Source organism: Dermochelys coriacea, chromosome 2, assembly GCF_009764565.3.
Source record: "Dermochelys coriacea isolate rDerCor1 chromosome 2, rDerCor1.pri.v4, whole genome shotgun sequence".
Lineage (NCBI taxonomy): Eukaryota > Metazoa > Chordata > Testudines > Dermochelyidae > Dermochelys > Dermochelys coriacea.
Window position 1 is genome coordinate 76,089,373 of NC_050069.1, and position 17,434 is coordinate 76,106,806.

Below are 17,434 nucleotides of genomic sequence, written 5' to 3' on the forward strand. Positions count from 1 at the left end.
AGATAAGTATAATCAAATATTTTTCTAAGGGTGTAAATCAATGCAGTTCCCAGGAAGGAATTCTCTTCTTCCATTACAGCAGAGCAATGCACAATCAGCTAGATGTAGTATTGGGTATTTGGAGCTTCCCCCTGTCCCCACTCCAAAGCATTAGGTATTGGCCACTGGCAGGATATCAGACTCAATGCATCCACAGAGTCTGATGTGCTGTGACAAATGCCATATTCCCTTCTTAGTAACTTCAGTGCTTTCTTGGATCCTAATGAGAATTTCTGCAAGGGAAATCAGATGTCCAGTTGCCTGTAGGCTTCCATTTCCAACAAAGAACAGCTGAGAAACAGTTCTTTTTCACTGGAGCATTTCAAGTGTATATCTGTTCCTTCATCATAGACATGAGCAATTAGATACTTGGTTTAAGAAGTGGATTTCACCATGATGGAGATATAAGGTCAGGTATTCACAACTGTAGCAGGAAAGAGGAGCAGCATGACTGTGTGCGCATGTGTGTGTGTGTGTGTGTAAAGGAAAAAAGAAAAGAACAAAAGAAAACTTTAGTCATGTGACTGACAGCATGCGTCAGTGATGCCACCTTTCTTTACCTGTTGAGAGAAACAGGATTTTGCCGATTGCTCCGTGTAACCAAATGAAGGACCTTCGAAAACTGCAGTGGGAAGTTTGAGAACCTCCCGCAGAAACATATCATACCTTCCATAAACCATCACTCCACCAGAGTCTGAAATCATTGAGAAAATATCTGGGGAAATTAAAACAAAACAAAAAATAAAAGCAAGAAAAGGAGAGGTTTACTTCATTTAAGCTAAGATCTTCTCTTAGTTCAACAACATATGATCTTAAAGTAATGAGATTTTATATATAATGTATTCTGCTTATGGAAAACAATATTGCACCTTTAATTTTAGCTTAACTTGCCAGAGGCAAAAGGAAAATGCACAAGAAAGAAAACTATCAGATTTCTATATTAAAATATTCCTGCTTTTGTGGCTTTTTAGCTGGTGCTTGATGCATAACGTAAGAGTAATTTAGGCAGATAGAATGGATCCAATTGGACAAAGTGCAAAACATCAACTACAACTTTTTGTCTGGTGCCATTCTGGCACTGAGTTCATGAGGCTGTTTATTATTTTTTTGGACATGTAGAACACAACAAATTTGAAGTGCATTACTTGTTTATCACATTTTTGTCTTAAATTATTTGTCATGTAAATATTACAACAATTTGTTATTCTATAGCTGCACCTTACTCTTCTTTTATTTTCCTTGATGGTAGACTTCACTTTCTTACTTAAAAAAAAAAAAGTTTAAAAGGATCCCAAACTTAGTGGAAGATGCTAGACTAAGGGATCATTATAATTTTTCAGGCTGTTATAGCCACCTCTGTTCTAGATGGCAGATACCACACTGGGTACATCCGGAGGGAAACTCCAAGTGAAGGACCCTGCAGTTCACTGCTGGGAAACCAATGTCACACTACATCCTGCCACTGCATACAGCCTATGGACTCAAGGAATCAATAGCTATCCTTATGCACAACATCAGAGAAAAGGGAGAACTAAGCACTGTACTCTAGATGAAGCTGATCCCGAGGGACAAGAATTCTAAAAGGAAGTCTCTCAATGCTCTGCAGCTAGAATAAATCTTGGCTAGATTTGTTTGGGAAATGAGATAAATCCTGTAAAGTAGAAGGGATAGACATGTGCCCCTGGAAAGGAAATATAAACAGTATTGTTTTCCTAACTGTGAAAATGAGAGCGATATCATAAAAAGAAAATTGTCCAATGATGCTTCATAATGCTAGACATTTGCTGCACTTAACTGTACTTATAACCTTTGAATTCAATCAATTTGATCAGAACTCCAATTTGTACTGTGTTAATCAGAATTAGAGATGTGTGACCGGGCTCCAAAACTGGTTGGCAGTCCATCCAAAAAGTGATCTGGACTTTGCTGAACCAAGTTGCATCTTCAGATAACCCCCACCATCACCAAATATAAGAACGCTCTAATCCCATCAGGTCCACCTACCATTCTAGCACAATGTATCTTACAAAAATACAGGGATGAACAACAGACAAAACAAGACTTACATCTTAATTTGTCCATGATCTTTCCTCCACAAAGAGTTGCCAAAGCCATTTTGACAGCAAAAACTGAAATTTTACCATGTCCTTCCCTGTTTGAAAATAAAAAGTTATATGGCATGATCTGACCAGCATGAATGTACATTTTAACTGCATCTCTTTGACATGACATAATACACCAGGCACACATTATATGCAGGTTCATAGAGTTGGAAATAAAATCTTTAGATCAATGCATTTTTCTTTTTCAGATTTTTACTGTTTTCTTTTGAGAGGACATACAATGAAGATTTCTCTGTAAAGCCATCAGAGACCCTCTAAGAACATCAACAAGGCACATTTTAATATTAAGCTTATCAGAACAACATTTGAATGCTGGTTAGCACATCCTGCATTAAGCTGATTATATATTGTTATTTGTACTATTGTAGTGCTCAAAGGCCCCAATCAAAATCAGGGCCCCACTATGCTAGGAGCTTACATGCTGTTTCAAATTAAATTGTAACAAGTGAGTGCAAAAAGCAATAGTGGGGAAAGGAGGATGAGGATAAAGAACATGTGGTTACCCAGGTTAGCTAATGGTTCCAAGCCATTTTCAATTATACCCTTTACATGCAATCTTAGAAGGCATTTAGTTAAAACACTGACACTAAGGCCGAGTCCAAACCCCACTGAAGTCAACATCAGACCATTTATTTTCAATGGACTTTGGATCAGGCCCCATGTTGAAATCATCTTATCTTCAAGAAAAGCCTCTTTTTAAATATCACCCTTTGGCAGAATTTGCCATTTTGGAGGCACTGACATAACACTATACAGGGTTTCACTAGTCCCATATGACCATGCAGAATCCCACACTTTTCCCTGTAGGAGTGATGGCACAATCCATTGGTTAAATCAAGGAGTTATGCATCTGGAATATTTAATTTCACACAAATTCTATTCTACTCAATACTATTTAACACACACGAGGGTATTCGATACAGGGGAAAAAAATCTATATTAATTTTCCTACAAATCTAGTCATGTCCTAGTTAGATAAGGATCTTTTCCTCCTTGGAAGGAATAAGGCTGTACATTGCAGTGTCCATATGCAATGTACACATTTTATGAATTGTTGATCTTTTCACTGAACTATTTTAAGGCAAAACTCAGCTGCCCCATTTCCATACCAATTATCCTGCAGCCACGTCAGTGATCTATCATACAGAAACCTTAGCACATTCCAGTTTCTGAGCCAGTATTTTCTATCTTCATTATAAGGACCTGGGATTTAAATTCTAAAATCATTTCCCTTGGTATGAAAAACCTAGCACAGGCTGTTTAAAGGAATTATGCTATTATAAGCAGAAGCATGAACATGTTAAAATGTACAATATCACCAAAAATAATAAAATACCTCCTTTTGCATTAATTTTTTTGGTCTCAATTTTCAAATTGACTTTTTCTTTGGATTTCTCAGCACCTTCCCTCAGGGCAGTTAGGATACAAATTACATTGGGGCAGCATTTACCTATTACCCGTGGAGACGTTTAATGGGTTCCTATCTCTCTGTTTAACTAAATCACTGCGAGCATATTCTCATCCTAATAAAGAGAATTATTGTTTCACAGTCAGCCAATTCCTTTCTTTTCAATTTTACAGCATGACAAACCCATTTTTCCTGAGTTTCAGCAATGGGACTAACAACGGAACAGGGTACTACTCAGTATGAGGATGGCAGAGTGAGGCCATAAGATTCTGTGTCACTGTGGGGAACTAGATAGTCTCTGACCTCCAGTCTCTTCCCCCCCCCCCGCCCCATAGGTTTAGTTATATTTACTTACAAGATTTTTTTTTTAAAAAAAACATTAGTTAGCCTTCAGCTTTCCACCCCAGAGACATTTCCCACACTTGAATGGTTATGGGAGCAGGAGAGGTGGAAAAGGAATATATTATATATAGGTTTTGAAACTCTCAATTTCATTTGATTCGTTTTGACACTATTTTGTATCAGTTATTTGTATTCATAAATACATAAATTAGAGCCAGTGTAAATTCAATTTGCCCAAAGTTTTTTTTTTATATTTATATTTATTTTAGATACCCCCCCCACACCCCTCTGATAACTGGACCTGATAATGGGGTCTAGGACTCTTACCAGGGCCCAGAAATGCTCCAGGCAACTCTGCTCTGTAGTATATAGCTCCTCTCTACTAGCAGTATTAGGACCTCTTGAGTAAAGTGCTGCTACACAAAAGAGTAAATACCTCAGCCACAGGCTGATAGCATCATGCAGGTATAGATTGAATTCAGAGTGCCTCAACTGAAGTGTTCATAACGCCTCACAGGGTGACTAACAGAAACAGACTTACAATTTTACTAGTAGAAAGAACAGAGAGCACAAAAGATTTTGTATAGTACCTTTCATATTGAAGGTATCCCTCAAACGCTTCATAGAACAGTATTGAAGCAAAAGTGACTGTACAAACATAGCAGCCTGTACGTGTTAAGCAACAGTACAACAGAGTTTTGAGATAAGGGAATGCTGGAACCGCTGTAGTGGCTCAGGAGCTAGCAAACAGAGCTGTAAACAGGGGAGTTTCAGTGGGAGTTTGTAAGGGGAGTTTGTATTGTGGTGCTTGTTTGGGGTTTGTTTTTGCTGTAGGTGGTGGTGTTTTGGTGTGGTTCGTGTTTCCCAGATTAACAGCATTTAGGTGGGAAGGCTATGACAGATACAGAGGCAGCAGTGGGAGTGACCCATGTAGTGGAAGACACAATGAGGATGACTGAATGTGGAAGCTGTGGTATGTACATGATCCTGGAGGGGGGATCTGGTAAGAGTTTTGTCTGCATGAAATGCTGTCTGATAGAGCTCATGGAGGAAAAGATCCGAGGTTTGGAGATGCAGGTGGAAAGTCTGGTTGAGTTTAGAAAGGGGTTCAAGCAGATTATGGAGCAAAGACATGAGGTAGCTGAAGGGAAAAGCTCAGACTTGCAGATGGAAGCAGGACCGAAGAACTTTGAAGGGAGACTGCTGGGTGAAGAAAATGGACAGTGGAAGCATGTGACTAAGAGAACCAGGCAGAGGAAAAGACGGGCTAGTGAAGGAGAAATAGAGCTCAAGAACGGGTTTTCACAGTTGGAAAATGAAGAAGGGGCTCAGCAGGTGGTCATTGAAGGTGGAAGGGCAAGGAAGAAGAAAAGAGCAGAGCAGCTAGTCCTATAGGAAAAGGGGAAGACTCAATGGAGACTACACCAAATATGAGCCCCAGGAGGATACAGGATGGGTTGAAGAGGATTACAAGGGAGAATAGGAATGGAAAGAACTTACAGCCAGAGGAAATAGGGGATAGACCGGAGAATCGCACCATCACCAGGAAAAGGCAGGTCTACTTGATCGGGGACTCATTACTGAGAAGAATGGACAAGGCCTGTAACCAGAGCTGATCCAGAGGATAGAAGGGTGTGCTGTCTTCCAGGTGCTAAGATACGGGATGTAGACCTAAGGTTGAAAAGGGATCCTAAAGGGAGCGGGAAAGAATCTAGGCATGGCCCAATATCTAAACAAATATTTTGCCTCAGTATTTAATAAGGCTAAAGAGGATCTTAGGGATAATGGTAGCATGACAAATGGGAATGAGAATATGGAGGTAGATATTACCATATCTGAGGTAGAAGCAAAACTCGAACAGCTTAATGGGACTAAATTGGGGGCCCAGATAATCTTCATCCAAGAATATTAAAGGAATTGGCCCTTGAAATTGCAAGCCTATTAGCAAGAATTTTTAATGAATCTGTAAACTCACAGGTTATACAGCATGATTGGAGAATTGCTAACATAGTTTCTGTTTTTAAGAAAGGGAAAAAAAAGTGATCCGAGTAACTACAGGCCTCTTAGTTTGACATCTGTAGTATGCAAGGTCTTGGAAAAATTCTTGAAGGAGAAAGTAAAGGACATTGAAGTCAATAGTAAATGGGACAAAATACAACATGATTTTACAAAAGGTAGATCGTGCCAAACCAACCTGATCTCCTTCTTTGAGAAAGTAACAGATTTTTTAGACAAAGGAAACGCAGTGGATCTAATTTACCTAGATTTCAGTAAGGCATTTGATACTGTGCCACATGGGGAATTATTAGTTAAAATGGAAAAGATGGGGATCAATATGAAAATTGAAAGGTGGATAAGGAATTGGTTAACAGGGAGACTACAGCGGGTCCTACTGAAAGGTATACTGTCAGGCTGGAGGGAGGTTACCAGTGGAGTTCCTCAGGGATCAGTTTTGGGACCAATCTTATTTAGTCTTTTTATTACTGACCTCGGCACAAAAAGTGGGTGTGCGCTAAAAGTTTGCAGATGATACAAAGCTGGGAGGTATTGCCAATTGAGAGAGAGAGAGAGAGACTGGGATATCATACAGGAAGATTTGGATGACCTTGTAAACTGGAGTAATAGTAATAGGATGAAATTTAATAGTGAGAAGTGTAAGGTTATGTGTTTAGGGATTAACAACAAGAATTTTAGTTATAAGCTGGGTTCACATCAATTAGAAGTAATGGAGGAGGAGAAGGACCATGGAGTATTGGTTGATCATAGGAGGACTATGAGCCACCAATGTGATATGGAAAAAAGCTAATGCGGTCTTGGGATGCATCAGGCGAGGTATTTCCAGTAGAGATAAGGAGGTTTTTGTACCGTTATACAAGGCACTGGTGAGACCTCACCTGGAATACCGTGTGCAGTTCTGGTCTCCCATGTTTAAGAAGGATGAATTCAAACTGGAACAGGTACAGAGAAGGGCTACTAGGATGATCTGAGGAATGGAAAACCTGTCTTATGAAAGGAGACTGAAGGAGCTTAGCTTGTTTAGCCTAACCAAAAGAAGGTTAGAAGAGGGGAGATATGATTGCTCTCTATAAATATATCAGAGGGATAAATACGGGAGAGGGAGAGGAATTATTTAAGCTCAGTACCAATGTGGACACAAGAAAAAAATAGATATAAACTGGTCATTGGCAAGTTTAGACTTGAAATTAGATGGAGGTTTCTAACCACAGAGGAGTGAAGTTTTGGAATAGCCTTCCAAGGGAAGCAGTGGGGGCAAAAGTCCTATCTGGCTTTAAGATTAAACTCGATAAGTTTATGGAGGAGATGGTATGATGGAATAACATGATTTTGGCAATTAATTGATCTTTAAATATTCATGGTAAATAGGCCCAATGGCCTGTGATGAGATGTTAGATGGGGTGGGATCTGTGTTACTACAGAGAATTCTTTCCTGGGTATCTGGCTGATGAATCTTGCCCATATGCTCAGGGTTTAGCTGATCACCATATTTGGGGTCAGGAAGGAATTTTCCTCCAGGGCAGATTGGAAGAGGGCCTGGAGGTTTTTCGCCTTCCTCTGTAGCATGGGGCACGGGTCACTTGCTGGAGGATTCTCTGCTCCTTGAAGTCTTTAAACCATGATTTGAGGACTTTGATAGTTCAAACATAGGTGAGAGGTTTATTGCAGGAGTGGGTGGGTGAGATTCTGTGGCCTGTGTTGTGCAGGAGGTTGGACTAGATGATTATAATGGTCCCTTCTGACTTTAATATCTATGAATCTATGTTGCAAAAATTGCCACTTGCTTTTAAATTGTCAGAGTGGAGCAGAAGGTCCTCTTTTTAATGCATAGGGGTACTGCACTTTAGTGCCAAAAATGAGTATGAGGCCAGGTTTCAGTCCAGGACTTGAGCCTGCAGCCCTCTGGCCCAAGTATGAGAGTGGTACCAAAAGAGCTGCTTTGACACCTGTTAAGCTATCAAGTTATATTTATGCTGAAATTGCCATAAAGAAAATAAGTCTAATGCAGAGACCAAAAGAATATAAACTAGAGTAGTACCTTCTGAATGTTTTGAAATACAACAAATTTATCCCTTTAGAGGGACACAAAAACTCTGATTTCATAGTTGACTGGACATGAAACACAGGCTTTTAAACTATTTTATCCAAGGGGATCAGAATTTCTTCAAATAATTATGGGGGCTCTTAACACCTTAATCATGACAGTGAACTCTGAATTCTCACAGTGTATAATTAAGAGTTTCCTTTCTTAGAAATATTTCAGTAAGGAAATTAATTGGAATTAAGCTGAGCTCTTTCATTCAACTGAGCAATACGTATAATGACCAAATCTTTGAACTGCACTTCTTGCAGGTTGGTCTTCTTTTTTAATGGTTAGCAGGACTAGATAACTTGCATTGATTAACAAAGCTGGAGAGAGTAGAGAATTTAACATTTTGCAACTCTGAATGGAAGGGCAAATGAGAAGCTGCTTTCAGGACAGGTATTGAGCTTCTCCACAGACTAAGTTTAATTCTAGAAAAGACATTTGTTTTAAGAGAGGTGAAGCCAAGCTCTTGTATCTTTCATAGCCTTGCTTCCTAATACAGGTATCCCAAAGATCATAACAACAAGCTGTAGTCTCCATGTCAATGAAGACAGCATCCACATTTCTATACTGAGTAAGTGTGACAAGAGGACAGTTTGTAACATATTTCAGGCTATCAATCTAGAGCTCTTCAAGAACTATTGTACTGGATTAGACCAGCATTCCATGTAGTCTGATATTGTATTTCTGACAATGGCCTACGCTAAATGGTTGAGAGGTTTAAACTAACCATCCTGCTGTGTAATGTACCACAGAGTGGTAGAAGTGCAGACATTTCTTCCTGACTCCATGAATTTAATTTAATTTAAATTAATATATTTGAAAATATAGGAAAACATCAAAGATATTTATTATAAATTTAAATTGGTATTCTATTATTGTTTAACAGTGTGATTAAAACCGCAATTAATCATGAAACTTATGCCTTGAAGCAGATGCAACTGCCCAGTTTTCATGTGCAATCTCCTTTCTTAATTACATAAACAAATTAGGCATGCATTTGCCCAGTATTTGGAAGTCTGACCACCTTATGTGGTTTTGAAACATACTAAGCTCTTCTATCACCTGACAGTGAGTTTCACACACTAACTATACATTGTTTAGATTCAAATGTCCTTTTAATTTTGACTTTTAAATTTCAGAGAATTCCCTCGTTATTGTATTATGATTGATATATCTGTATTATTGTAGTTCCTCTTATTTTTCTCCTTTCCAAACAGAAGATCTCAGGAAACACTCAAAATCTCGGAAAAATAGGGATTCAGATTATTAGGGCACCCCCAAGGATGCACAAAATTGAATGTCTGAGTCGGTTATATATTAATATAAATTTTAATTTTAAAAAGATTCAATCTCCCAAATTAATTGGAGACTGAGGACTGTAAAGTGCAAATCTCCCCTCTGAACAGACGGTAAGAGACAGGCCTGTAATCCTTAGTTAAGGAGAACAGGGTTACTAGGGGTTAAATTTAGGATTTCAGTGTGATTGCTCTGGCAGTGTAAAGGAGACTTAAAGTAGATGTCAGAGTACAGGGACCTCGGTGTAAATATGAATCCAGGCCAGGTGCTCTAATCTGGGGATGAGACATAGTCAAGATGTTACCCAGGCTTACTGCCTTCTACTGGGTTTTACAGCATATATAAAAGTAGTACAATGCCTGTTTTTTCCAAACATTGCACGGTTTCTGTGCTTGGGCAATTTGGGAAAAACCCTGCCCCCTCTTGTATTAGGACACAGGGCCTTCACCACAGCAGAACCATGTGGTTCTTCTAAACAGGCAGAAGAAGCAGGAGCAGAAATGTGAATCCCTGCCTCAAAGCCCTGCCCCATGCTACAGTGTACTTGGGGCAGGAGTCTGATGGCTCTGCTGTTATGTGGATCCATGGGAGATTCCCTTGAGAAATGTGGGCCGGCGGGGAGGGAGGTGGATAACATACCGAGAAGTCCCACCTAGGGCATTCCGGATCAGAGGCAGGAACAGAGGCTGTGGAGCTGGTCTGAGGCTTGAGTCAGTAACCCCCAAGGTACTCCCTAGGTGTGGGTCAGAGCATATGAACGTCTGACGTTTACAGGGAATGTAGAAAAACTCTGCCTTTAAAATAGATTCAATGTCACCATTTAAGAACTGAGGAGTAAAAGCCTTCCCACCATTTCTCTTGCAAGGAATCCTGATATATGGCTGGTACCTTTACTCCGGATCTGATGAGCTCCAAAACAAAAACACATTATCACAGGTCTCATTTTCACAGCCATCACTTTCCCTCTTTTTTTACAGCAGGGGTGCAGTTTACATGCAGCACCTACCAGCGCACATGTCCAAGTGCTTTCATTTTCTTTCCTTCCTGTTCTTGTCAAGTCACGAATTCAAGGCTTATCATGAATTAAAATGCCCCGTTATGTGTTTTACTTCCTTTAAAAAAAAATCCTGAAGGCTACAGTTTCACAACCTATTGACTTTTTTCCTCAGAGAGGGATGGAAGGAATGCACAATACAGACACTGTGCCTCTGCAATTCTGTCATGTGAAACGACTGCCTCCTCCCCCCCCCCCCCCCCGGCAACTGTTACCATGGTGACTAAGCCGTACCAGTTGATCTGGCTCTGAAAAGGTGCACAATACCAAACAAGAAGTCCGTCAAGTGTGTGTATGGGAGGAGGGGGGAAGATACTTATTTTAAGGCTTCTCAAACAATGTTTTCAGTTGGTGCATTTTCAAAATATAAATGGTAAAGAGCTAATAGGCAATTTGCATGTGTCAAACTAAATTGAGAATTCGAATTATTCAGATGCTTTTAAGAATGGCAACAACATATTCATGTCTCTGCATTCAATAACCATAATATGTATCTATAATGTTAAACTAAAAGAAAAGGAGTACTTGTGGCACCTTAGCAACTAACAAATTTATTTGAGCATAAGCTTTTGTGAGTTACAGCTCACTTTGTCACATCACTTAATACATGTTAAGCTAGGAATCTCTCTCCATCTTGAGCTCACCCATTGTACACTGGTATTCTGACACATGGTCTAGGAATAGGAATAGGTCTGACAATATTAATTTTATTCCATCTCCTGATTCTTATCTTATTTCTGCCATGGTCTTATAACAGGCTGCATTATCAGGAACCAGAAAAATTGCTTGCAGCTGCAAGAACTTGCAGCAAAAATAAATAAATGAGCCACTAACTTATGGCACTACCATAGAATCATTACAATGGTTTCAATCTCGGATATTTCAATACATAAAAGTGCAAGAAAAGAGTGGAGTCACTCTGCTCTGTCAGTAATTCTATTCCCACTTACCTAAGTAAGTCTGGAGTACCTCTGTGGAATACACCAGAATTACTCTGGATATAATTGAGTATAAATGACACCAGAACCTAGCTCCTTTATGCCAGTTCCCCTTGCAATATTAGTTCTATTTAAACATTCATTATTTGGGATAGCAAACTAAAATTTCTATCTGTTTTTCAAAGTGATACAACAGACAGACAAAATCCTTCCACTGATCAGGAAAAAGAGGATCATATATGGATAGTAGAGGGAAACTTACGGATCGAAAGCTGCTAGCAGGAAGTTGAGCAGTAAGCTGATGGATTGCTCTACATTGATCTGATGAGTAGTTGGCATCCGTTTGTTGAGCTGATAAAAAATAGTTGAAAGCACAGCTTCCAGACGAGCCACATTCAATTCTATGTTTGGGTCCAAGTTGTTTAATGCATTTTCTCGCAATGCTTCTATAACGTTCCAAATGTCCACCAGATGTACTACATACAATTTAAGAACAGTCATCAGATACTCGCATTCACATATTGAAAAAAACAAAATTGACTCATGCGCTAGTACTTTGGCATAGTACACATAGTTCAGCTGATATTTTACGTATAAAATTTTTTCCCCCCATCTTTGGTATTTAAACCAATCAGGAGAGAAGAGCAAGGAAAACACCATACCTTCTAATAAAATAATCATAAATAAAATATTAGTTTAGTTGAAATGTCATCAGAAGTTGAGAGTTTGGCTCCAATTCAGGAAAAAAGCATTTTGAATTCAAGAAAACATTTAAGTGTGAATTTAAGTCCCATTAAGTCAACAGAAATTAAGCACACACTTAAAATTAAGTGAGTGTTTTCCTGAATTATAACTTTATGGGTAGCAGTTTGAAAATTACTCTTATTAATTTACAGAGCTAGTGGGATTTTCAAAGGTTCCAAAGAAAGTTAAATACTTCTCACATTGACTTTCAAACTCACCTCAAGCACTTTTGAAAATCCTGTTCAGTAACTTGTACCAGAGTCAAAGTGCTTTACAAAAACTGAATAAAAAGTATAATTGCATTTTGACAGATTAAATTATAGTTTTAAAAAGAAAAGGTATAGTTGTGATCTTCAAATCATATTTCATTCTCTTAAATACATTTGCCAAGTGTTTTGTTAAATCTTCCCTTCTCTTTAGATTCCCTGCCCAATCTAAACTTCCTCACTCTGTCTTTTCACCAGGGTATCTTAAATGACACCCCCCCAAAAAAATCCAAAATTTAGTGTCAGAGGGAAAACCTTGTGTGTATCTTGATGTTACTACGGTGACATTATCAGGTCACTACAAGTCAAAATTTCCAGCAGTGGAGGATCATTCAATATGTTTTCAAAAATTGCTCTAGTTCAAAACTCTGGATTCATCTAAATCCTAATTCAAAGTAACATTCCAGCTGTTCTTATCCTTTATAGTATTTGTTTCTCAATGGTTACTATTTCATAAGATGCATACAGTAAAGGTACAAGGTTACAGTACAGATTTTTTCATTACAGTGATAAATGTTGCATTGTCCTTATATCTTACAACATTGAGGTACATCTGCACCTCGGAAGAAATGCATATTATTATGGATAATCCTCTTTAAATGGTCTAATTCTTTTTTTATATGAGGGGATTTCTTTATTTCTGATCTTCTACAATAGCATCTATGGTGCTCTACTCTCATTTGATGTGCTCTACTGCCAATGGACAGAGGGTAGAGAATGCAAACTTAGTGACAGCATAACCTCCTTGTATGTACTAGACAGACTTTTCCCTGCTCCACTTGCCATATGTTAGCAAAACACTGGGAAAGGCTGCATGATGTAATTCCATGGTCAGACCTAATTGGTATCTTAGGTCTTTGTAACACAAGGAAAACCCCTATAAGTTCCCTTGTCAGCAGGTCAGATTGAGCATCCTTCTAGACTAGGCTAGGCAGACAGAACACACAGCCAAAAGTTCATTCCTTCTGATCCTCTTGCCACCTATCCTATTCTCCTATCCTCCAACTGGAAGAGGAGAGTGTCACACAGTAGAAGTGTTGGAATGGATCCCAAGTCCCCTTTATCTGGGCCTCCCAACTGGCTTAACTCCTTTCTGCTGCAACTAGCCACCAAGTTTTAAAAGAAGCTTCCATCTCTTCAGATGGCCAGCCACCCCTACATGCAGTTTGTCCCTGTGGAAGTAGTAAATCTAAATACAACTTTGATGACATGACTAGTACTTAAATCCAGCTGCCAGAGTCAGGCTGGGGAAAGAAAGGGGGAGGCAGATGCTAGGCCAGCTGAGGGTCAAGGAGATGGAACTATCCACAAGTTTTTTTTCACTCTGATCCAGTAATGGAGGGGGGCCAGACAGGTAATAGAAAGCAAGTTACCAAATGGTGGGACAGGTGGCCTTAGAATACACAAATTAGATGGCCTTAATAAGAAGATTCATAGATTCGTAGATACTAAGGTCAGAAAGGACCATTCAGATCATCTAATCCGCTCCTGCACAGCGCAGGCCACAGAATCTCACCCACCCACTCCTACGAAAAACCTCACCTATGTCTGAGCTATTGAAGTCCTTAAATCATGGTTTAAAGACTTAAAGGAGCAGAGAAGCCTCCCTCAAGTCAACCATGCCCCATGCTACAGAGGAAGGCGAAAAACCTCCAGGGATTCTCCAATCTGCCCTGGAGGACAATTCCTTCCCAACCCCAAATATGGCAATCAGCTAAACCCTGAGCATATGGGCAAGATTCACCAGCCAGATACTACAGAAAATTCTTTCCTGGGTAACTCAGATCCCATCCATCTAATATCCCATCTCAGGGGATTAGTCCTATTTACCCTGAATATTTAAGGATCAATTACTTACCAAATCCCATTATCCCATCTTACCATCTCCTCCATAAACTTATCAAGTAGAATCTTAAAACCAGATAGATCTTTTGCCCCCACTGCTTCCCTTGGAAGGCTATTCCAAAACTTCACTCCTCTGATGGTTAGAAACCTTCGTCTAATTTCAAATCTAAACTTCCTGGTGGCCAGTTTATACCCATTTGTTCTTGTGTCCACATTGGTGTTGAGCTTAAATAATTCCTCTCCCTCTCCTGTATTTATCCCTCTGATATATTTATAGAGAGCAATCATATCTCCCCTCAACCTTCTTTTAGTTAGGCTAAACAAGCCAAGCTCCTTAAGTCTCCTTTCATAAGACAAGTTTTTCATTCCTCGGATCATCCTAGTAGCCCTTTTCTGTACCTGCTCCAGTTTGAATTCATCCTTTTTAAACATGGGAGACCAGAACTGCACACAGTATTCTAGGTGAGGTCTCACCAGTGCCTTGTATAATGGTACTAAAACCTCCTTATCCCTACTGGAAATACCTCTCCTGATGCATCCCAAAACCGCATTAGCTTTTTTCACAGCCATATCACATTGGCGGCTCATAGTCATCCTATGATCAACCAGTACTCCAAGGTCCTTCTCCTCTTCCGTTACGTCTAATTGATGCGTCCCCAACTTATAACTAAAATTCTTGTTAGTAATCCCTAAATGCATAACCTTACACTTCTCACTATTAAATTTCATCCTATTACTATTACTCCAGTTTACAAGGTCATCCAGATCCTCCTGTATAATATCCCGATCCTTCTCTGAATTGGCAATACCTCCCAGCTTTGTATCATCTGCAAACTTTATTAGCACACTCCCACTTTTTGTGACAAGGTCAGTAATAAAAAGATTAAACAAGTTTGGTCCCAAAACCGATCCCTGAGGAACTCCACTGGTAACCTCCCTCAAGCCTGACAGTTCAACTTTCAGTAGGACCCGTTGCAGTCTCCCCTTTAACCAATTCCTTATCCACCTTTTGATGTTCATATTGATCCCCATCTTCTCCAATTTAACTAATAATTCCCCATGTGGCACGGTATCAAATGCCTTACTGAAATCTAGGTAAATTAGATCCACTGCATTTCCTTTATCTAAAAAATCTGTTACTTTTTCAAAAAAGGAGATTAGGTTGGTTTGGCACGATCTACCTTTTGTAAAACCATGTTGTATTTTCTCCCATTTACCATTGACTTCAATGTCCTTAACTAATTTCTCGTTCAAATTTTTTTCCAGGACCTTGCATACTACAGATTGCAAACTAATTGGCCTGTAGTTACCCGGATCACTTTTTTTTCCTTTCTTAAAAATAGGAACTATATTAGCAATTCTCCAATCATTCGGTACTACTCCTGAGTTTACAGATTCATTAAAAATTCTTGCAAATGGGCTTGCAATTTCAGGTGCCAATTCCTTTAATATTCTTGGATGAAGATTATCTGGGCCCCCCCATTTAGTCCCATTAAGCTGTTTCAGTTTCGCTTCTACCTCAGATATGGTAATATCTACCTCCATATCCTCATTCCCATTTGTCATGCTACCATTATCCCCAAGATCCTCTTTAGCCTTATTAAAGACTGAGGCAAAGTATTTGTTTAGATATTGGGCCATGCCTAGATTATCTTTAACCTCCACTCCATCCTCAGTGTTTAGCGGCCCCACTTCTTCTTTCTTAGTTTTCTTCTTATTTATATGGCTATAGAACCTTTTACTATTGGTTTTAATTCCCTTTGCAAGGTCCAACTCTACTCGACTTTTAGCCTGTCTCGCTTTATCTCTACATGTTCTGACCTCAATTAGGTAGCTTTCCTTGCTGATCCCTCCCATCTTCCACTCCCTGTATGCTTTCTGCTTCTTCATAATCACCTCTCTAAGATGCTTGCTCATCCAGCTTGGTCTACAACTCCTTCCTATGAATTCTTTCCCCTTTCTTGGGATACAGGCTTCCGATAGCTTCTGCAGCTTTGATTTAAAGTAATCCCAGGCCTCCTCTACCTTTAGATCCATAAGTTCTTCAGTCTAATACACTTCCCTAACTAATTTCCTTAATTTTTGAAAGTCAGCCCTTTTGAAATCAAAAACCCTAGTTGCAGATTTATTTTTGTTAATCCTTCCATTTAGTTTGAACTGAATTAGCTCATGATCACTTGAGCCAAGATTGTCCCCTACAACCATTTCTTCTATGAGGTCCTCGCTACTCACCAAAATTAAATCTAAAATGGCATCCCCTCTAGTCGGTTCAGCAACTACTTGATGAAGGAATCCATCAGCTATCGCATCTAGGAAAATCTGAGCCCTATTATTATTACTAGCACTGGTCCTCCAGTCTATATCTGGGAAGTTAAAGTCTCCCATGATCACGCAGTTTCCATTAGTATTTACTTTATTAAAGACATTAAAAAGGGCTCTATCCATATCCAAATTAGATCCCGGAGGTCTATAGCACACCCCAAGCACTATCGTAGGAGAGGCTTTACTAGTTTTCTTCCCCAATGTAATTTTTGCCCAGACGGACTCCGTCTTATCCATTGCATCGCTTCTTATTTCTTTACATTCTACCTCATCATTGATATACAATGCTACTCCACCACCTTTACCTTTGTTTCTGCCTTTCCTAAACAGCACATACCCTTCAATACCTGTAGTCCAGTCATGACTACTATTCCACCATGTTTCTGTTATCCCTATAATATCTGGTTTCACTTCCTGCACCAGTAGCTCTAGTTCCTCCATTTTGTTACCTAGGCTCCTCACATTGGTGTACAAACATCTTAATTTTTGCTGTGGCCTTATTAGATGGCCTTAATAAGAAGATAAGTGCAGACAAAAGGCAACAAAGTTAAGTGTGCAGTTTCAGCAGCAGTTCTAGACAAACCTAAACAAGAGGTCTGGCTTTCAGGTTGGTCCAAACCCCAGACCAACTGGATGGGCCAGCAAGCAACCCCCCCAGTAATTCAACCAGACCAATCTGCATGGATCTTATACTGCAATTGAGCTTCAAGTAGTGCATTTTAGTGGTCAAAGTTAGCTGGTATATATACAGCTGATGAGAAGGAGGAAAAGGGGGAACAACTGTACCAATACTGAGGCCCACCCCCCAAGCTCAGCCCACCTCCAAAATTGTCTGTAATCCCTGTGTAAATAAAATGAAATGGGAGAGGTTGGGTCCCCAACGAACATGGTTTACCAGCACCAAAGGGCGTGGGTATATACTCAGTCCTACTTTTTGTTCAGCCAATTGCTA

The 17,434-nt window shown here is 39.5% G+C and overlaps 1 protein-coding gene across 17 annotated transcripts in view; it reads right to left on the minus strand.

Annotated features, from left to right (window-relative positions):
• DTNA (dystrobrevin alpha) overlaps positions 1–17,434 on the minus strand; it is a 291,708-nt gene that overhangs the window by 77,076 nt on the left and 197,198 nt on the right. For all 17 annotated transcript variants that reach the window (XR_006278862.1, XR_006278861.1, XR_006278860.1 and 14 more), the window contains exons 4-6: positions 11,568–11,781; positions 2,106–2,191; positions 600–754 (exon numbers count right to left, since the gene is read on the minus strand). Coding sequence is in view for 14 of the 17 variants with exons in the window: in XM_043507894.1 (XP_043363829.1) it covers positions 600–754; positions 2,106–2,191; positions 11,568–11,781 (455 nt within the window). In the remaining 3 variants the exon portion in view is untranslated. The remainder of the gene's footprint in view (positions 1–599; positions 755–2,105; positions 2,192–11,567; positions 11,782–17,434) is intronic.